This window comes from Anser anser, assembly GCF_964211835.1.
Source record: "Anser anser genome assembly, chromosome: 9".
Classification (NCBI taxonomy): domain Eukaryota; kingdom Metazoa; phylum Chordata; class Aves; order Anseriformes; family Anatidae; genus Anser; species Anser anser.
This window is the reverse complement of record NC_139729.1, coordinates 19,557,176-19,578,197: the sequence shown is the minus strand read 5'-3', so window position 1 is coordinate 19,578,197 and position 21,022 is coordinate 19,557,176. Positions and strand designations below refer to the sequence as shown.

At 69.3% G+C, this 21,022-nt stretch overlaps 1 protein-coding gene across 11 annotated transcripts; it reads right to left on the bottom strand.

The window, feature by feature from the left end:
- Positions 1-1,143: 1,143 nt before the first annotated feature.
- EIF4G1 (eukaryotic translation initiation factor 4 gamma 1) lies at positions 1,144-20,351 on the bottom strand. Of its 11 annotated transcripts, XM_083848357.1 has the most exons (35): positions 20,235-20,326; positions 18,449-18,509; positions 17,223-17,331; positions 17,017-17,103; positions 16,684-16,716; positions 15,758-15,778; positions 14,966-15,139; positions 14,608-14,707; positions 12,644-12,756; positions 11,624-11,716; positions 11,476-11,542; positions 10,215-11,171; positions 9,109-9,197; positions 8,734-8,920; positions 8,249-8,382; positions 7,885-8,022; positions 7,521-7,694; positions 7,241-7,438; positions 6,820-6,966; positions 6,493-6,729; positions 6,313-6,417; positions 5,784-5,937; positions 5,586-5,686; positions 5,368-5,470; positions 5,175-5,265; positions 4,285-4,541; positions 4,086-4,201; positions 3,765-3,937; positions 3,494-3,619; positions 3,330-3,411; positions 3,047-3,145; positions 2,826-2,960; positions 2,653-2,734; positions 2,430-2,570; positions 1,144-2,296 (listed from the first exon to the last, which is right to left on the bottom strand). In XM_083848357.1, the coding sequence occupies exons 3-35, from the start codon at positions 17,295-17,297 to the stop codon at positions 2,115-2,117; spliced, it is 4,971 nt and encodes a 1,656-aa protein (XP_083704483.1). In that variant the 5' UTR covers positions 17,298-17,331; positions 18,449-18,509; positions 20,235-20,326; the 3' UTR covers positions 1,144-2,114. The 11 variants fall into 11 exon arrangements, with proteins under 11 accessions (XP_083704483.1, XP_083704482.1, XP_083704479.1 ...); XM_083848356.1 differs by lacking the exon at positions 18,449-18,509 and having other exon boundaries at positions 5,175-5,277; positions 20,235-20,351; XM_083848353.1 differs by lacking the exon at positions 18,449-18,509 and having other exon boundaries at positions 5,175-5,277; positions 7,885-8,004; positions 20,235-20,351.
- Positions 20,352-21,022: the final 671 nt, after the last annotated feature.

Sequence of the window (21,022 nt, the reverse complement as noted above, 5' to 3'; positions counted from 1 at the left end):
TGCCAGCACCGCGGACAGCGCCCGCCCCGCCGCGGGCCGCGGCTGGGGACCCCCCAGGGACACCGGGACCCCCCCCCAGGACCCCCGGACCCCCTCAGGGACCCCCAGTCCCCCGCATAGACCACTGCATGGGGCCAGAGAACAACGAACCCCCCAGAGAAGCAGCAGCACACAACCCCTCCCCCCCCCCCCCCCCCCCAAAAAAAATCCAGGCCAGGGGCAGCGCAGCCCCCCCGGGTGGGGAGCAGCCCCTGCTGTAGGGCACGGGGGTTACGTCGGTGGCAGCACCCACAGCACCCCAAGGAGAAGGGGCACCCCCTGAGGCAGGGGGCGCGGGGGGCCCGCAGCACCACAGCACCCGAGGGCGGCTGTTCACCCTGGAACCTACTGACGGCACGTTCACGCTGCGGCACCTTCACCCTGGCACGGCCGCCGTGGCACCCCAGCCCTTGGCGAGCAGGGCACGGGAGCAGATCGGGGACCACCCCGCTTACAGGGGGAGCTGGGGGGCAGGCACCCCCCCAAGGGCCCCGCCTGGCCTCTCACTGCCAAATATTTCCCAGCACGAGCGCTGCCAGGGCTGCAGCTGGGCCAGCTCAGGCTCCAATCGGGGGAGCAGGCTCTGGTTAAGGCTCTGGGCGCTCTGGGCTACGGCCAGGGTGACTCAGCACGGGCAGCCCAACGCCGGGACGGGCAGCCCCAAGCCCCAGGGCACCCCACAGGCACCCACAAGGGGGATCGGGCCCCCCAGCCCTGTCCCCATCGTTATCACAGCACCGAGACGCCAGGACGGTGCCGAGAACAAATCCCCCAAGGGATTTATCCCACCACCGTCCATCCCTCCCCTCTCACTTTCATGCCCAGACGCGGGCAGAACCCTGCAACTGCCCCGAGCACAAGAAAAGGGACAAGAAAAGGGACATTGGAGGACAATTCCCCCATCCCCAACACCACACTGAGGCGGCAAGGAGGGGGACGCGGAGGGACATCCAACCCCCGGGAGAGCTGAGCGCCCCTTCCCTCCCAGCCCCGGGGTGGGGGTACCTACCGTCTGCCTCGGGGTGCCCCCGCCAGCCCAAGGGACAAGGGACACGGGACAAGAGGGCACAGGGCCGGGCGGCAACAGCGGCACACGGGGCGTTATTTAGCAATGTTCTTTTATTTCCAGTTTTAAGGTGAAAAGATGCCTTTTTAAATCTTCAATTAAATACTCCATAAAGAAAAAAAAAAAAAAAAAGAAAAGAAAAAGGCAAAAAAAAAAAAATTATTTACAAATTCACGTGACCAGTAATTGAATCCTTGTTTTAATAATTACACGTGCGGCTCGTCACATCCGGCGCTCTATAAATACAGGGGACGCGGATGCGGGGCCGCCCCGTCGCTTGCCCAATTGTGGCCTTGAACGTTTTGAGGGGAGGCTGGGGGCTCTGGGGGGGGGGGACAGGGACTCAGCCTGGCCCAGAGAGAAGGGCTCACCCCCAACCCTCCTCCCCAGCACCCTCCCCAGGTGTCATAGCAGGAGCTGGCGTGGGAGGGGAATGATTTATATTTAAAATAAAAAACCTTCGGGGGGGGGGGCTCCAGGCAGTGATGGAGGAATAGGGGGGGACAGGGGAGGGGGAGAAATCACACTCCTGTCCCCAAACCAAATTTAATAAGTTTATATATATATATATCTCTATATTTCAGCAAGAAGTGGGGAGGAGGAAGAGGAGGGGGGAGAGGAGGGGGGGTGGAAGCGTGTCCCCATCCCGTCCCCCTTCCCCGTGACGTGAGCCTGGGGGTGCTCGGCCCCGCTCCCGGTGCCCCAGGGTGCCTGTGCTGGGGGGGGGGGGTAAAAGGAGGGCCCCGGAGCGGCCCCCCAGCGCCACCCACCTCCGTCAGCATCCATCCGTTATCATCGTGACAAACCAGTACGGGCCTGGCCCGCGGAGCCGGGGCGGGGGGGAGGAGGGAGAGGAGAAATAAAACGAGAGGGGGGGCGCAGCGGGTCCCCAGACCCCAGTGTGAGAGCAAGTCCAGGGGGTCGGGGCTGGGAGGGGATGGAGTCGCACCCCGGGGTGCCCCCCGCTCTCTCCCCCCCCCTTCCTCCTCCTCCTCCTCCTCACGGGCGCTCAGTTGTTATCCGACTCGTCCTCGGCTTCCCGGAGCCAGGTGAAAAACGCCGTCACCGACTTGAGGGCCACCCCTTTGCCCTGCTGCTCCGACAGGTCCTTGCTCGACTCCCACTTGTAGAAGGCCTCCTCCTTGATGACGTCCTCGTCGTAGAGGGCATCGAAGAACATCCGCAGCAGGTCTGGGGGGAGACGGAAGGGATCCCTGCCACTCCCCAGCCGCCACCCATCCATCCATCCCTCCCTCCGCCCCCTGGCAGCAGGGGGACGCGCCTGCCACCCCCGTCCCCGGGCCCGCCGTCCCCTGACACTCACTCGGAGGCTGCTCCAGCTTCACCACCAAGGCCTGCAGGGCGTAGAGCGCCTGGAGCTCCTTCTGCTCGTCCCGCATGTACTTCTGCAGCAGCTTGGCCCGGTTGCGGATGACCAGGGCGTCGACGCGGTACGGGTTCTCAACTGCGGGAGAGGAGGTGTGAGGGAGGGGCAGCGAGACCCCCCCCCGTGGCCCCCGCCTCGCCCCGCCGCGAGCCCCACTCACAGACGATGGCTGAATGGCACACGGACGTCATCAGGGCCCTGATAAACATGTTGGATGAGACCTGCTCCTCGCTCAGGTTGGCCTGCGGGAGGGACGAGATGGGGGCTGTAAGACCAGGGCTGAGCCACGAGGGTGCCCCCGGGCCCCCGCGGGGGTCCTGCCCGCACCCTGACCTCGATCCAGTCGTATATTCTTTGGTTGTTCGAGTTCTCCTTCAGCAGTTTGTCCATTTGCTTGCACAGCTCCTCCGAGGTCAGCTCCTTGCAGCTCGGCGTGTCCGAGCTGTCCCCCATCGTGTACTCCAATTTCTGGGGGAGAGAAGCTGTCAGGGGCAGCACAGGGGGAACGCCACGCCGCCGGCAGCAGGGCTAGGGGTCCCCACATGGCCCCTCACCTGCTCTGTGACAAATTTGTTGACATCCTGGTCCTCGGGCAGGAATTCCTTCCAGCTCAGGCCCCCGTCCCGCCACAGTTTGCCTGCGGTCTTCTGGCTCTGCGAGAAAACCCAGAGTCAGCCCCGGGCGCTGCTTGCTCCCCATCCCACAACCGGCTGCCCCCGGCTCCCCAACGCACCAAGGGGCACTGCCATGCCCCCGACGCAGAGGGGTTTGACCCCCACCCCCTGCTAACCCCCCAAACCCATGAGCTGGCAGCTCCGTGAGCACCCCCGCACTTACCATGCCCTTGCACAACAAGCCCAGCACCTCGACCAGCAGCGTGGTGGCCTTCCCGATGGGCACCAGGGGTTTCGTTATCTCCCTGCGGGGCGCAAGCAGCAGGGCTGTTAGACGTGCCCCCAGGACCCGCTCCGGGACCCCAAAAGAAGCCCCGCAGCCCTCACCTGAACAGCTCCTCCATGGGGATGCCTTCCTCCTGCAGGATGGGCGTGATGAGCTCGGCCAGGTACAGCCAGATGTGCGGGATGTCGATCTCCATGTCCTCTGCGATCTCCAGGATCTCCCGCAGCCTGCAGGGCAGAGGTGGGACGTTGGGATCCAGTTGGGATCCAGCAGGCTCCGTGCCCTCGGCTGGGAGGAGCCTCGGGAGGTCTCTGGGGCAGATTTAAAGCCAGGCAAAGAGCGCCTGGGAGGTGGGCTGCCTCGGTCCCTCACCCTTTGTAGTACTGCTCCTTGGAGAGCGTGCCCGCCTTCACCAGGTGGCACAGCAGGACCCCCATGTGCTCGCGGGAGATCGTGCTCCTCTCCAGCGTGGACTCGATGCCGTTCCGCACAAAAACGTAGAGCAAGGAGGGACTGCCCAGCTCCTGCACGCACTGCAGGGCCTCCTGCGGGAACAGGAGGGTCAGCGCCGTCCCACGGGACAGCCCCGGCTCCCCCTCCTCACCCCGGCACCACCAGCACCACTGCCCGGGGGAGCGGACGGCATCCTAGGGGGGCCACAGGGTGCTGCACCCGGCCACCCGCTCCTCTCACCTTCATGTCATTGATGTGCAGATATTCCTCTATGATCGCCTTGGATTTCTTCTCCAGCTCCTCTTCCGACAGCGTGGGTTTGGGCGATGCTGCGGGAGCTGCTGGCTCTTGTTTAACTGAGGAGAGCACGAGGATGAGGCGCCGCCCGGCGCTCAGCCCGCAGCCAGACCCCGAGGACCCCCCCTCCTCCCCAACTCACTGGGCTCTCGGCTCCGGTCCCGTTCCTCCGTCATGCTAGCAGCCTTGCGCACAGCCTCGGGGCCACCCTGCTTCTCCCGTTCCCTGCTCCTGTCCTCCGTCTCCTTGCTGAAGCTCCTCTTGGTGAGGGCGGACCTGTTCCTCTCGCCCCGCTCCCCCCGGTCGGGACGCTCCAGGCGGTCGCTGCCCTTCTCCGAACGCGACTCCCGGTCCCCTCTGTCCCCGGCCTTTTCTGACCTGTCGCGGCTGGAGCTGCTCCTGGGCGGGAGGAGGAAGGAGACAAGGTGAACAGGGGCACTGCCGCCCGCCCTGACCCCAAACTGCAGAGCTACACGAGGCCAGGCTGTCTCACCCCAATCCCCAGCCCTCTCCAGTGCCTCCTCGAGGACTTGACTGCCCTCACAGTAAGAGAATCCCCGTTTTGCCTGGCTCCATCCTCCCCACACCTTCCCTGTTGCAGGCTGCAGATCCCCACCCCGCCTCTCTCTTCTCCCAGCCGAACAGACCCAGCTCTGCCAGGGACCTCACGCTCCAGCTCTGACCACCCCAGCAGCCCCCACAGGATTCCCCCCACTTTATCAACGGATGCCTGCCCCCAGGACCCCCCAGACTGTGCTCAGCACCCAGATGTGGCCCTCCACGTGCCAAACCACAGGGAGGAAGCCCTGCTCTTGCATTTCTGGGGGCACCAGGTGGGGTCAGCCTTGCCTGCAAGGACCCGCTGACTCCACCGAGCTCCCCCCGAGGCCCCATCCTGGCAGAGAGGACGGCTCCAGCCTAGGCAGAGTCTGCTGTCTGCACATCCACTGCCCGATTTGGGGGGTTCCCCCCTGCCCTGCGCACACCCCAGCCCACCGGGGCAGCGCCAGGACGCGGGCAGCACACGCTCACCTCTGCACCACGCGACGGGACTCCAGGCTCTCGGCAGGGGTGGACTGCTGGAGCGCTGAGAAGCGGTTCAAGGTGCTCGTGGCCGGTCGCCCTGAATCAGATGCTGGGCGTGAAAAGAGGGGAGTCTCAGAGTTCGGCACGTCCCCGGGTGCAGGAACTGCCAGGGGAAGGGTCCCAGCCCCACGCCGCCTACCTGAGTCGGCCGGCTTCGCGCCCGACCCCCCGCTGCTGCCTTTGCCCCAGCTCAGCCTCCCGCCCGGCGCGAAGAGCTGGTTGTTGGAGTCGATCGATCCAGGCTGCGGGCAGAAAGAGGGTCACGAGGGTCAGCTGCGAGCCCAGCACCACGGCTGGGGGGCAGGATCCGGCCAGGATCAGCCGCCCTCCCTGTGCCGGGCTCTCCCCCGGGCTCACCTTGGTGATCTTCGTTAGCCGGCTGGTGTCGATGGGCCGGTTGCCCTTGCTGATGGGCACCGTGTTCCAGCCGTCATCCGCGACCAGGCTGCTGCGTCCACCTGGGCACAAAGGGCACGGAAGTAAGGCACAGCCCGGCCTCGGTTCGTGCCCAGAAGGAGCAACCTGCACCCGGCGGCCCGGAGCTCAAGCACTCACTGCTGGAGGACGGCCCGGGCGGTCCTCTCCTCTTGTCTTTTGACATGAGCTGCTGCACTTTGATGTGTTCCCGATGCTCCTCCATCTCCGCCTCCTTGTGGATCTGGTCGATGGTTTTGGGGCCCTGGTCTCCTCGCCGCGGCACCCAGCTGTGCTGCAGAGGGCAGGGGAGGAGGGCAGGGGGCACTCAGACGGCTGAAGGACGGAGGCACAGACGTTCCCCCTTCCTACCCGTCCAGCCCCCGAAGCCCACCTCAGCCACCACAGCTCCCCGCGTACTGTGGCAGCTTTTGGCGCTCAAGGGCTCGGTTTGAGGAGCTCCTCTGCATTAAACAGCTGCCAGTTACTGTGTGCCCGCTACCGCTGCCATGCTAACCAAGGGCCGGGGCGTAGCATGGTGTCTCCGGGGCTGGCCACAGCTCACGTACCCACCTCTGTGTCCCCAGGACACACGGACTGCTGGCGCTCAGAGGACACGAGCCAGCAGCTCCACGGGACAGCACTGGGGACAGCTGGCCACGTGCCTTACCTGCCTGAGGTCAATTACATCCTGTAGCATAAAACGGATTCGGGATGATGTCTTCTTCTCTTTGATGATCTTCTCCATCTGGTTGAAGTACTGGTCCATTCTGGGCTGCAGGGGGACAGAGTCACGGTCACATCCCTCCTACAGGCAGGGCAGGGCAAGGCAGGGCAGGGCAGGGAGTACCTTGGCCTTCTCAAAGTCCAAGTCCTTGCCAATCGTCGTAAGCAGGCGGCAAAGGCACTCGAGAGACTCCTCATCGTGGTTTTTGAGCAGCTTCACCACGCAGTCGTGCATGATGGCCTCCGTCAGCATCTTCAGCTTGAAGAGCTCTCCGATGAACTTGATGTTGCCCAGGGACCGCCGGCGGGCCTTGTCCCGCGCCTCCTCCAGCTCGTCCTTCATGCGGGCCTTCTCCTCGGGCTGCGGGGGGCACAAGGGGGCAGGTCAGAGCCCCCAGCCCCCAGGCACGCCGCGGCAGCCCCCAGCTGCAGCCCCCCCGCCCCAACTCACAGCGCTGGCGTCGTCCATCTCCTTCTGCCGCTTCTCAAAGATCTCGTCGTCGTCCTTGTCCTTTTCGAACTCCTTCTGGCAGCGGTTGAGCAGCAGCTTGCGGAAGTTCACAGTCACCGTGGGCTTGTCTGTCGTGGGCACTTTGAGCTGCAGGAAGAGGCAGAGCCCAGGCAGGGAGCGTGAGTTGTGTCTTCCCCCAAAAGCCAGCAGGCCTGGGTGTTGCCCAAAGCAGGGAAAAGCCAGCCTACACCTCCATGCCGCCATGCCACGACTCTGGGCTCAGCCCTCCAGCCGCACACCCCGTTTTCCTCACCCTAACGGTGAGTTCCCCATCACACAGAGGCATTAACACCCTATCCTCAGCCACAGCCCCTCCACAAACCCCTGCCAGCTAGACCAGAGCCCCCCGGCCCCTGCTCACCCCCATAAGGCAACGGCACATGTTAGCATAGGCAACAGAGAAGTTTGGCTCCGAGATGGCCTTCTCGAAGACGAGGTCGATGACGCCCTTGAGCCGCTCCTCCGTGTCGATGGACAGCTCCATCACCTGCTTCATCAGCTGCTGGAACATCTGGGGCGTCAGCTTGTTGAGGATGCTGCGGACGCGGCGGAGCAGTTCCTGCAAGGACAACGGGGTCACCAAGAGGGGATGCCACCCCCTGAGGGCACCAGGCTCAGCGCCTGCCCGTCCCAGCGCCCACCTGCGTCTTGATGTTCTCGGGATCCTCCTCCTCGGAGGCACGCTTGCTGCTAGGTTTCCAGGCCTTCTCGGCCTTGTTCAGCTTGACGTCCTCGTTGAGGGACACAGTGGCAATGATTTTACGAGGCTCCTTCCTCTGGCTCTGCTGGGAGCGGCGGGGCCCCAAGCCTGAGGGCTGACACGGGGAGGAAAAAAACTCAGCTCTCTGCTCCAGCCCCTCGGGGGGGGACAGGATCGGCCGCCGTGCGCCCGCTCAGATCCTCAGCTCCATCACGGACATCAGTGGCCCAGACACAGCAGCTCGAAGGCTTGATCATCACCGAGAGGCAGAGGGGGGAGGAAGGAGGAGCAGGGCAGATACTCACCAGGCCCCGGTTGCCCATGATGGGCCGGCCAAGGTTGGCGAAGGAGGGGGTGAAGTCGGGGCTGCAGTTCATGCCGCTCAGGCGGATGGGGTCGAGCGCCCGCAACGGGGTCTTGTTGGCCTGCGAAGGTACACAGGGCTGAGGATGCCCAGGGGCAGAGGAGCGGGATGGATCCATCCCCCAGCCTCAGCGCCGGGACAAGGAACTGGAAAAATATCCCCCAGCGGTGCTCCCCACACCTCCCCCGGGCTCTGCTCACGCACGAGGCTCGCTGCGGGTGCAGGTCCTTGCCCAGCCCAGCCTTGCCACGGCATGGAGCAGAGCTGCCCGACCCCCCTACCCCTCTTCCCAGGACCGCACCAACCTTGTCCAGCACCACATCCGTGATCTGGGGCAGCCCCTCAGGTTTCTGCATGCTGGCAAAGATGAACTGGAAGCCCAACAGGAACTCCCGGTCGTATCGTTTCTTCTCCTCGGGGTTCAATGGTTTCCATTGCTCTGCGGCGGGGAGAAAAAGGGGGATCGTGATGCGGCCCCGTACCTTCCTTGGGGAGCAGCGAGGTGGGATCCAGACACCTACAGAGCTGCCCCAGCCTGGCAAATCATGAGCACGACCCTGTTTGCTTACACAGAAAGCCTGACGGCACCCTTAGATAGAAAGCCTGACGGCACCAGCTCCCTGCCTCCTGCACAGGACCCTCCGTCCCTACCCCGTGCCAGGCTTGGGGACAAGATGAGGAACGCGTGAGGCTGAGGGCAGCCGGACCCTGCCACCCGCCACCCTCCCCACCGCTGGACCCCGAGGTGGCGGCTCCCAGCAGAGGTCTCTGGGGCCGAGGCGCAGCTCACCTTCCTTGTAGCGGTACTTCTGGTCCCCTGCCTTGCCCTTCTCCGGGGCCAGCTTGTCCTCCTTCTCTTCCCACGTCTCCTCCGACTCCTCCTGGGGCCGGGCGGGGGCCGTGTCCTCTGTTTCACGGGCAGGGGCGGACGGGGGAGGCTTGTTTTCTGCCTCTGAGGCACTGTCGCTGATCTGAGACTGCACGGGAAGGCACGGCGGTCACGCTGCGAGGCCAGTCCCGTCCCCTCCGCCCCACACCAGGCGTCCCGTCCCCCTCAGATCCTCAATACCATCACGGAGCATCAGTGGCCCAGACACGACGGCACAAAGCAGAGTTCATCACAAGAGGGACGTCGGGCGACCCCCGGGCGCCTCGGGACGCTCACCTCCTTAAAGGCATCCAGCAGGTCGCCGACTGCCTCCTTCTTGTTCAGCTCCTTCATCCTCCGCTTCTTCTTTGGCACCGACACGGCGACTGGCGGGGGAGGCAGGGACGTGAGGGCCAGGCACCGATGTAGTCCGCCCCCCGCACACCCCAGGGTCACCAGCGAGGCCCCAGTAACACCGAGGGGCTCACGGGGACGCAGTCCCACCGCTCCCCAGCACAGCCTGTCCCCAAACACGCTGCGTGCCCACCCTGCCGGCCCCATGCACCCCACCCACCCCACGGCACAGGGACCCCCACCCGCCCTGCTGCCCCCTCCTCGCTGTGGCACCACGTCCACTCCCTGCCCTAGCCCCCAGGCTCCTCGTGGGGCCTCCGTCCCCGTGTAGGGTGTCCCTTATGGTGACACCCCCTACGCACCTCTGTCTCCAGACACGGTGCTCCCACGACGCCCGATCCCCCCCCCCGGCACCCCCTATAAACCACCGCACACAGCCGTGCTCCCGGGAACACCTCTGCACCCTGCAGGGTGCTCTGTGCGGGTACACCCCATAAACCATCGCCCCCGCCCAGCCCCAGGGCACCCCACCAACAGTCACACACCTGTGCCGAGCGCTTCAAAAAAAACAAAATAAAATAAAATAACAGGGAACATCTTTCCCCCCACACCACAAGCCCACGGCTCCCTGTTTCCTACCAGGGTCCCCGCGTACTTCCCACGCGCCCACGCAGAACGAACGCCCCACAATCTCACGGCCCCTCCGAAGTACATCTCCATCCGTGCACGGCACGCATCCCACGTCCTCCCCACGCCCCCAGACGGCTCAGGACGGCCTCAAATAGCACCCTGATACCCCCCCCACGCCCCCACGTAAGGCACCCCGTACACATCCACCGTGCCCCACACCCTCATGAGCCGGGACACCTCCAAACCCGCACCCCGCACTCCTGCACCCCCTCTGGATGTGCTCCCCGGACATCTCCCCCTCCTGACACCCAGACACCCCATACCCACGTGCCCCACATCCTCCCCGTGTGCCCGGCACCCCATTGAGGCACCCCCACCCACCGCGGGGCACCCCACAACCCCAGCCCAGCGTCCTGAACCTTGCACGGTCGCCTCCAAGCTCTGCGAAGGGGCAGGGGCCGGGCTCGAGCTCCGCTCCTGGGCCTCGGCGGGGCCTTCGCTCTCCTCCTCCTCCTCCTCCGCCGGGGGGGAGGTGGGGGTGCCGGGCTGGGCCGGCTCCTCAGGCTCCGAGATGGGGCTGACGTCCGACTCGGGCCGCTCCTCGCCCGGCTCCGCTTTGCCGGCGCCCTCCACCCCGTTGGGCAGGGGCAGCTCCTCGGGCTGGGCGATGGGGGAGGCCGGGGCGGGCGCCGGGATGGGCTCCGGCACGGGTACGGGTACGGGCACGGGCACCGGCTGGCACGCGGGCGCCTCGGGGAGGGGCTCGGGCAACTCTTCTAAGACCCCGTTGGCCTCGGCGGAGGGCTCCGGGGCGGCGGGCTCGGGGCAGGGCTCTTCCCGGGGCGGCGGGGGGCTGGGGGAGGCGGGTTTGGCGGGCGCTTCGGGGGCCTGCGGGACGACGAGCGGCGGCGGCGGCGACGGCGCGGCCGGCGCCGGGGGCACGGCTGGCAGCGGGGGGGTGACGGGCGCTGGCGGCACCTCGGGTGGCACAGGCGCCTGCGGGGTGGGCTCCGGGAGGGGAATGGCGACCTCTTCTTCTTCCTCCTCCTCCTCCTCCTCCCCCTCCTCCACCATCCCTTCCTCCTCCTCCGCCGCGGCCGCCGTGTCCATGTCGGGCTGGGGCACGAGGGGCAGCTCCGTGGCCCCTGGCACTGTAGTGATGGCGCTAAACGTCTGGTGCGGGTCGGGCGGCGCCTCGCCCTGCTCCACTTTAGTGTCCGCATCCACGGGGGGCTCCATCGGCACCAGCGTCACGTCCGAGAGCACCACGGGCTCCACCTCGGGGATGAGGGGAGGGGGAGGCGACGGGGACGCCGACTTGCTGGGCTCCAGGGAGACGGGCTTGCTCACCACCAGCGCGGGCTTCGGGCGGTCATCTGCAAGAGGGGCAGCGTTAACGGGGGGGCTCCGATCCCCTGCTGCGCCCCGATCCCCTCTAGATCCCAGCAGGAAGGGAAGGGACAGACGTGCCGACCCACATCAAGCTGACAAACGTGGCACAGGGACAACGCGGGTCCTTCGACGCTCAGAGAACAGCCAGGGCGAGCAAAGGCAGCCCCCATAAACTCTCCTGGGCCCAACAGTGGGGCCGCTGGTGCCCGGGTCTGGGGAAAGACCTCACAAGCCCCAGGGGAACTGGCTGCACGCCCCGCACAGCCACCCCCGGGCACACACACGTACCTGGCCGGACAATAACTGCTACATGAGGGGTCTCTCCGTTGGCCTGGGGCTCCAAACCGCTTCCAGCCTAGGGGCGCAAACAGGGAGTTGTTAAGCGGGGCCCCGCGCACCTCCCGACACCCCAGCTGGGAAACGGGGGCCCGCTGACCTGGGGAGGGGTGGGGGTAGATGAGGTCCTCGCTCCGGACATGATTTCTTCGGTGATGTCTTTGCCGCCTTGGTTAGGGTCTCGTATCCGGATCTGCCCAGGGGTCAGAGCGGAGAGGGGGGGCGGGAAGTGTCAGCGGGGTGGGGGGCACAGCACCCGGCGCCCCCCCCTTTCCCTGGGCCTGACACCCCCAGGACACCCCCTTCTCTGAGCAGAGAGGGAAGAGGCTCATTCAGCGCCTGCCCTGACAACACACAGCTGGGGGACCGGCGGGTGCCATCTCCCCTCCCTGGGGGGCACAGCGCCCAGCGGAGGGGTGCCTGCCCCGATGCCCGGCAGGAAGGGACAGCGCAGGGCAGGGCGAGCCTCGGAAGGCACCGTGCCAGGCAGCCGGGGCCAGCGGGATGTTCCCAGCCGTTTCGGGGTGTCACGGGCGCTGGTCTGGGCATCACCTCCAGGGCCTGGGGCTCTGCCAGCCCCACACCTGCCGTAGGCACAGCAGCACCACGGCGCGCCCTGCTGCGGGGCGAGCAGGCACGACGCGCGGATCCCGGACCCCGTTTCAGGGCGCAGAGGAGCCCCCCAAGGCTCTTGCTCTCCCATCCCCAAACACACCCGGCAGGAGCGCAGCCCGGGGGGCTCCGACACCCCTCCATCAGCACCCCCCCGGGGAAACCCCCCGGCCCCGCAGCACCCCCTGCCCCCCAAGCCTGCACCGCGGGGCCGGGCGGGCGGCCGCTCGTCTCCCCGCTATAAATAGGCCCCGCGCGAGGCCTCCGAGCGCCGGCATCTCCGGGAGCAGACAGCAGTTGGCAGCCGCGGCACCCCCGCCCCCCCGGGAGCCGTGACTCAGCACAACGCCGCCCGCCGGGACGGCCAAGGTCGCCGGCACCCGCCGAGCCCCCCGGCCCGGGGACGCGGCCCCGCGCTCCTCCCGCACGGCACCGCGGGCACCGGGACGGGGGCTGGCACCGTCCCTGTCTCCGTCCCCCCCCCCAAGGCACGGGGCCGGCTCCTTACCGTCTTGCGCTCTCGTTTCGGGGGGATCGGCGGCTGCTGGCTCACGATGACCTGGGCGGTGGGGACCCCCGCCGGGAACTGCTGCACCCCCTGGGCCGGGTAGTAAGCCCCCGCTGGCGGAGAGGAAGAGACAGCGTCAGAGGCAGCGCCGGGCCAGACCCACCGAGCCCGCTCCCCAAAACACGAGGGGGGGTGCCGAGAGCTGGGGGGAAAACCCACGCCTCCCTCCAGCGAACCCCGGTAGCATCCGGGCCGGCTTCGGCTTCACCCCAACCCGCCCGACAGGCCCGCCCGAATTCCTTCCCCGTGAGGCAGAAGTGAGGCACGGCGTCCCCGCGCCGCCCCCACGCCCAGCCCGCGCCCCGAGGGCGCTCGCCGTGCCCACCGGCCCCTCCGGGACGCTGGGCCATGGCCAGGCACGGGAGCCACGGCTCGGCGGGCGGCTGCCTTCCTGCCCGCTCCCTTATCTCCCCCGGGCCAGCAGCCCCAGGGCGGCTCCGTGCAGCCCCGTCCGCACCCTCCATTCATTCACACCCCGGCCCGGGGGGGGGCTCGGGCGCCCCGCTGGGATCCCAGGGAGCACGGAGCGCTGCCGGGGGGCTGGAGGCAGCGCTGGGCCCCGCTCCGGGCCTGGCACAGCCCCCAAAAGCCGCTGCTCCCGTCCCAAAGGATCCGCGAGCATCCCCCCCCCAAGAGCACGGGAGGGCCGGCGTGGGCCGGGCAGGGAGCGACCGCGACAGGGGCGCCAGCGCGGGGAGGGACAGGGGCAGCTGGGCCCTGGCCTCCTCCCAGCTCCAGCACTTTCCCGGCTGTGCCGAGCCCGAAGCTCGCTCAGAGATGCCCCGGCCCCGTGCCGGGCACCCCTCCTCTGCCCAGGAGGGCTGCGGGGCCAGCCCGGCTGCCCCGGGGGGAGCGGGAGGGAGAGGGCAGGCCGGGGTGGCCCCACGGGCAGGAGGCAGCGCGTGGTGGGAAGCGACGGGGCCGCGGGGAGGACCCCGGGGCTAGGCTGGGGGGAGCAGGGGCGTCAAAAAGGCCTCGCACCCCAAAACCAGGGGAAGGAGGGGACCCCGAAGCCGCAGGCGGGGGGACAAAACCGCCCGGGGCTCCCGCGGGATGCCCCAGCTCCGAGCACAAAGGTGCAGCCAGCCGCCGGCCTGAGCGCCGCCTGGGGCCGCCTCCTCCCTCCGAGGGGGCTGCCAGGACCCCGGGGGGAGGCAGGACGGGCACGTACCTGGCTCAGGAGAAACCCATCTCCGCCCCGGTTTGCTTTGCTGCCGTGCCGGGGCCGGGCCGGAGGCCTCGGCTCACATTTCTGCGTGTGCCGGGCCTCCCGGGACGGACCAAGCCTAAATATAGTCACAGCCCGGGTGGCCACATGCGAGCGGGGGGAAGGAGGGGGGGGGGCCGCTTCCACCACCGCTCCCCAGCTCCGGGAGAGGGCAGGCACGGAGCAGCCGCTGCCCAGACCCCGGCCCCACAGCCCTGCAACCCCCCAGCCCCCCCCCCACAGCCCCCCGGCCCCACAGCCCCCCGGGGGGCTGCAGCTGGCCCGGGGAGGCGGCGAGCTCTGAACAACTGCTCGCTGCCTTCCCGCTGAGCCGAGGGGGGAGCAGGGGATAAAGTCTGGCCTGTCGCTCTGCCGGGGCGGTTAAACATTAATCGACCCCGATTTGGGAACGGGGAGGGGGGGGAGGCAGATGGATGGGTGGGACACAACGCACGGCCTTTGGTGCTGCACTGGGGGATGCAGAACGCCCCCCTGCACCCCAAAACGGTTTGTAAGGTGTTAATAGTCACAGGGGACACCTCGCCGAGCCCGGGGCGGGGGGGGGACGGAGGGGTCTGTGCTCAGCCCACGAAACCGGGGGGGCTGCGGGGAACCAAGAGCCAGGGGAGCAAACGGGGCAGGGTGCTACGGATGGAACGGCAGCGGTGAGCAGAGCAACCCCCCCCCCGGTCCGTACCGTAAGTCCCGAATTCCGTGGGGCTGGCTCCAGGGTAAAAACTAGGGGCGCCGGGCTGCACCGGGTACTGCTGGGTCGGGACGACGTACGTGGAGCGGCCCTGCAACGGGGGAGGAGAAGAAAAGGCTGGTTACGTCCCCGCAGGGCGCAGGCGTACCCCCAAACCCCACATCAGGGGGCTGCCCACGGCACCCCAAAGGGGCTGGGGGGGGCGGCCAGCACCGCCTGCAGCCTCGATGCAGAGGTGGGAACACCCCAATAGGGTCAGCGGGAGCTTGGAGAGCCCGGGGGACGCCCTCCACCCAACCCCGAGCAACATCCCCGTGGTGCATCCCCCCCCCCCCGGCACGGCCCTCACCTGTCCGGGGATGTAGTACGCTCCTTGGGAAGGCGTGTAGGATATCTGGGAGGGTATCATCATCACCTGGGAAGCGGCTGGATAGACATGGGCGGGAGGGCCGGGCCGGGCCGTCGTGTTGCTCTGCACGCGGGACGCGCTGGCGGGAGGCTGGGCCCTGTTCTGGTAGAAATGCTGCGGGAGAGATTGGGGGGGGGGGGCACGGCGTGAGGACGGGGGGCACCGGCACCCACCCGCCCGCCCGCCGCCGCACCCCAGCGGGCCCCCCCGCCCTCCCCCAAAAACCACCCCGGGCACGGGGAGCGGCGCCGGGCGGAGATTTTAAGCAGGCAGCACCCCCCTTATTCCCCCCGCCGGGGCACAGATCCTTCCCCCCCCCGGTGTGTGTGCCTCCCCCCCCCCCCCCCAAAGCCCCAACGCACCTGGGGGGCCGCCTGGCTCCATCCGACCCAGCTCATGCCCGGCGCAGCCCCCTCCCAGCCCGACGGGGCCGGCAGCGCCAGCGCCCGGAGCCCGGCCACGGCCGCACGCAGCTCGGCGGCGGGTCCCGGCGTGCCTCGCACCGGGGCCGGCGCTCGCAGTGACTGCCGGGACCTGTAGTCCTGCCCCGCTCTCCCTTCAGCCGCTGCTCTCCCTTCACCCTCTGCTTTCCCTCCCTCCTTCCTTCCCTCCCCGGCAGCAACCTTGCGGGTTTGGGGGGACGCCGCGGCCCTGGGGAGGAAGGACCTGCGCACGTTTCTCCCCCCCTCCCCGCCCCTCGCCACCATGCCCAGGGCGAGGAGGAAGCGTTACCTGAAGAGACCTGAATCCTCCCTGTTAGCAAGCGCACGGAGGGAGAGGGGAAAGAGAGAGAGAGGAGTTACCCGCCGCCGGGATGGGGCATGGGCACGGGCGGCAGAGGGGGCAGGAGGGGCGGCAGCGCAAGGCCGGGGCTGTGGGATGGGAGAGGAGCCCCCGGAGGAGCCCCCGGGTCGGGGTCGGGGCGTGTAACGAGGGGACAGGCACGGACACACGCACAGGAGAGCGGGGAGCCCTTCGCCCCGTGCCCACGTCCCAAACCCAACCGTGCTGGGGGGGGGCCGAGCACCTCGAAGCCCTGCCGGCCCCCACGGAGGTCCCTGCGGAGCCGGGGGTCCCAAGCACAGCGAGGCCGTGGCCAGGCCTGTCCCCAGCAGCACCCCCCCCAGCCGGGCCGATGGAGGCCCAGGGCCTTCGGTTGTGCTCCCAGAGGCCGCACGAGGTGGGACGGACACGGGCAGGACCAGGGGGCCACATCCAGCCACCTCCGCAGGCCCCAGCCCCGGCACAGCCTCGGAGGGGGGGGCACGGCACAAAGCCACCCCCGGGGTGCCACCTTGGCTAGGGACAGGCCAGCAGCACGGCACGGGGACACCCCGGGGTACCGCTGCGGCTTTGGGAGACCCCCCCAGAGGGAGACAGAGGAGGAAGAGGAAGAGGAGGAGGAGGAGGAGGGTACAGGCAGAAGCAGAGGCCTGGGTTAGCACAGGCACAGCCGCATGCGCCGGGCTTCATGCAAGAGCTCGGAGACACTACAGCGAAACCCCCCCGGCACATCCAAATGAGAGGGTGCCCCCCCAGTCCTCATCCAACCCCCCCCAGGGGGCTCGGCGCAGCTCCCCGCCTGCCCCCCTCGTTCCCCGGGGGTGTTTCTGTGCAGTGTCGGGCGCTGAGCATGCGGGGCAGGGGCTGGTTAGTACCTGCTGGTGAATAGCACGAGGCCCTGCTGGAAACTGAGAGAGGAGGAGAGCGAGGGTCGGGGACGGGGAGGAAGGAGAGAAGAGCAGTCACTCGGTGGGAGCCCCGGCAGGAGCCGTCCCCCCCCTACCCCATGGCCGGGAGGGAGGGACGAGGTCCCCAGACGGCACGTTACGATCGAGATTTTGGGCGCAATCCCCCTTGCAGACACGCAACGGCCCCGTGGGCCAGAACCAGGCTCCCTGTGACCCCCAGAGAGGAGCGTGCGCTGCTGAGGAGCCCAAGCGGCCCCTGGAGCCCCCCGAACCCCCTCGTCCCCGGGGCAAACCCCTTACCTGTCGCGGCTGAGAAGGCGTATTCATTTGTGAGGTCGGTGCCGGGTTAAAAACCACAGGTGCCGTCTGACCGGGTGGGAACGTCGACTGCAGGGAGGCAGGGAGGGAACGGGTCGGCACCACGGCACCCCGACGGCCCCAGTCCCCAGTCGGGGAGGCAGAGCCGGGCGCCCCCCGACCCCAAAAGCTGCCGGAGGGGCTGTTACCTGTGGAAGTCCGGGAGAAGGGGCAGGGTGCGGGGCTGTCGGGGCTCCTCCTGTGGGCTGTGGAGCTTTGTTCATTTCATGTGGTTGGACATAAGGGTCCCCTCGCTATCTGCGGGCACAGCGACAGCGGCCGTGAGGACCGTACCCTCAGCACCCCAGCCTGCGCGCGCCTCCTGTCCGCATCAGCCCCTAAAAGGGGGCAAATCCACCCCCTAAACCCCACCCCGGGGGTAAAACCAGAGCCGTGCCGTGCCCGATAGGCCGCATCCAGGGCACGGGCACGGGGAGAGGGGAGGACGAGGGCAGTGCCCAGCAGCGGACACCCATCGCCGGTGACCACCCAGCTCCGGGGGGCCGGGGTGGAGCCGGGCAGGGGCTGACGCCGGGGCACCCCGGCGTCAGCCCCTGCCCGGCTCCACCCCGGCTGACCTACAAAACGCTTCCCCCGGCCGGCCAAACCTGTTCCTGCCGGTGGCGCTGGGTCCCCGCCGCAAACGCCTACCGGGGAGGGCAGGGAGCAGCTCCCACGTCCCGTCCCGTCCCGTCCCCACGCCGCCACCGCTTCTGCCCACGGGGACGCGGCCCCCGGGGCTGCCACCCTCGTGCCCTGCCCGTCCGACGCCGGCCGGGTCCCGGGAGGGACTTGGCACCCGGTGCCGCGCTCCCCGCCCCAGTGCAAAGGCCGCCTGGGCAGGAAGGTGGGGGGGGGGGGGTGAGGCGCCCCCCCCCCAGCCCCGCAGCCCAGCAGGGGTCCCCCGTACCCCATAGCGGACCGGGGAGCTCGCCGCCCACCTCGCCACCCCGCACGGTGCTGTCAGAGCTCGTGGCCCAGCACCGCAGGCAGGATCCGGCCCCGGATCCTCAGGCCCTGCGCCCCGGCCCCCCACACCTCCACGCCGCCCCCCCGTAACTGGGGGGTGCCGGGCCCATCACAGCCTTCGCAGGTAGCCCCAGCCGTAAGCCCGGGGATCAATCCTGCTGCGGTTTGGGGGCTCGGCATCCCCCACGCTCCCCCGTCCCCGTCTTTGTCACTCACCCAGGGTGCTGAGCACCCCCTGCCCGGGAAGCGGCCACGTTAAAAAGGCAGCCCGGTGCTTGGCACCGGCCGCTCGAAAACCAGCGGGGAGGAAGGGATTAAAGCACGGAGGGGGGGGGGGAAAGGAACTCCAAAGGCACGGAGGGGACAGGGCGACGCGGCCCCCCCCGGCACGGAGCTCGATACTCACCCCCCCGCGGGAAAAACCTGGGCCGACTGAGCGGGCCTGCAGAGACCTTTCATCCGAGTGACTTGGGAGAGAAAGGAGGAAAGAGAGGGGGAGGAAGAGAGGAAGAAAAAAAATAAAAAATAATAATAATAATAAAAAAAATCAGCCTTGCAGCCCTGCCGGCGCGCGGAGAGGCCGCCGGGGCCGGCCTGCCGCCGGGGCCGCCGGGAGCACGAGGCTGTGCCGGGCCGGCCGGGCGTGCTGCAGTGCAGCGCCGCCAGCCCCCGGAGCACCAAAACCCCACCCACGGGCACGGCGACACCGGGGTGCCCACGGCCGCCCCGCCACGGACCCCCCCCGCACACCCCCCCCCGGCACGGCTCCGGCATCCGGGAAGTGCCGGCTGGGCGATGCCCGGTGCCAGGCACGGAGCTGGCACCGGGAGGGGACCGGGGAGCACGGCGGGGGGGTGGCAGCAGCGGGAGCCGCTCGGTGCCGCCCGCCCCGTGCCGGAGACGCCAGTTTCGGTGTTGCGCAGGGGCCCTGCCGGTGGCGGCGGGGCCACCGGGGGTCCCGGCACCTCCCGGGGTCTCGCCAAGCTCCGGGTGAGGATTTTTGGGGAAGCCCCCCGGGGCGAGCAGCCCGGCCACGGAGCAACCCCGTGGGCACCCCGGGACCTCCGCCACGGTGCCCCCCCGGTGCCCACCCGGTACGGACTCGGTGCCTCCCGAGGCCTGGCCACCGGTGCCGGTGCCGCCACCCGGGCGGCCCCCCCAGCCCCACCGCCGTGTCCGTCCGTCCGTCCGTCCGCGCCCGGCCCCGGCTCTCCTCCCGCGCCTCGGGGCTGCCGGAGCCGGTTCCACCGGGCACGGCCGGCACGGCGGCAGGGCCGGGGCTGGCGGTGGCGGCGCCGGTGGCTGACGCAGCCCCGGGACCTGCCCGACCGGCCGGGCTGCGGGCAGCGGCGGGGCCTGACTCAGCCGCCGCACCGGGGGCAGCCCCCCCCCCGAGAAGCCCGGTGAGCCCCGGGGGGGGCCCGGTTGCCGGTTGTGCGGGCAGGCCCCAGGCGCCGGCACCATCTTGGCGGCCGGGCGGGACGGAGGGGGGCGCCCGGCGGGGCCCGGCGGAGCGGGGAGGGGCCGGCAGCGGAGCCGGGCGGCGGGGCCCGGGCCCGGTTTTACCGGGAGGTGGTGGTTGGAAGGAAGGGGGGAGGGGGGAGGGTTTCAGCGTGTCGGCGCCGTGCCCGGTGCCGCATCCACCGGGCCGCTCCCCCCCGCGGCGGCGGCCTCTGCCAAGGACACGTGTCACTGCCGGCCGCCGCCATGGCCCCGCCGTGCACCGGCACCGGCGGGCGCGGCGGCACCGGGACGAGGAAGAGGATGAGGAGGAAGGCGGAGGAAGGCGGCGGAGGGGGGGGGGGGGGTCTCGCACCACGTGCGGCGGGGCCCGGCGGGGGCAGCACGTGCGCGGCGGCGGCGGCAGGGCGGCGGCGGCGCGGGGCACACGTGGGGGGGGGGGGGGGACACACCGGGACCGGGCAGCACCGTGCGGGCACCGCACCGGGGGACAACCGGAGGGGGGGGGGGGGAGGCGCGGAAGCCGAGGAAGCGGCACCGGCGGCGGGGCGGCGCCCACGTGGTGGCGGCGGCGGTGCCGGCGGGGCCCGGCAGCACGAGGCACGGGGCGGGAGCGGCGGCGGCGGCGGCGCGCGCGCGCGCGGGACCCGGTACCGGCGCCCCCCCCCCCCCCTCCCGCCGTCCCCACCCCGCCCCCCGCGGCGCGCGCCCGCCCCGCCCCCGCCCGTTACCTTCAGTCTCCTTCAGCGCGCGCGGCCCGACGCAGCCGCAGCTCGGCGCCCCGCCACCACCATTTCCGGGCCGCGCCGCGCGCAGGGGGCGGGGCGGGGCCGGGCGCGCCACGGGGAGGGGAGGGGAGGGAGGGGAGGGAGGGGGCGGGGCGCGCCGCCCGCTGAAGCCGCCGCCGCACCAGGCACGTGATGGGGGGGGGGGGAAGGGGGGGCGTCACGTGGTGCGCAGGGAGGGGTGGGCGGGTCCGTCTGGAGGCCACGCCCACCGCGGGGCCACGCCCGGCGCGCCGGCGGGAACCTGCGGGAGCCGCGGGAGCCGGGCCCCGCTCAGCACCGGCCCCTGGGGCCCCCACCCCCACGCCCTGCTCGCTCTCCCCCAGGAGCTAGGTAGCCCCCCCCCCCCCCGACCCCTTCTCCTGGTCCCCCAGGGCAGCGCCCTGGGGGGAGGTTTGGGAAGAGAAGGGCAGGGTTTGGGATAATAGAACCGTGGGGTTTGGGAGAGGGAACGGCGGGGTTTGGGAACAGAACAGTGCGGTTTGGGAAAACACAACACAGGGGTTTGGGAACAGAAGGGCAGGGTTTGGGAAAACAGAATAGTGGGATCTAGGATACAGAGTGGCAGGGTTTGGGAAAACAACTGTGGGGTTTAGGATACAGAGTGGCAGGGTTTGGGAAAACAGAACACAGATTTAGGAACAGAACAGCGGGGTTTGGGAAAACAGAACAGATTTGGGAACAGAAGGGCAGGGTTTGGGAAAACAGAACTGTGGGGTTTGGGATACAGAATG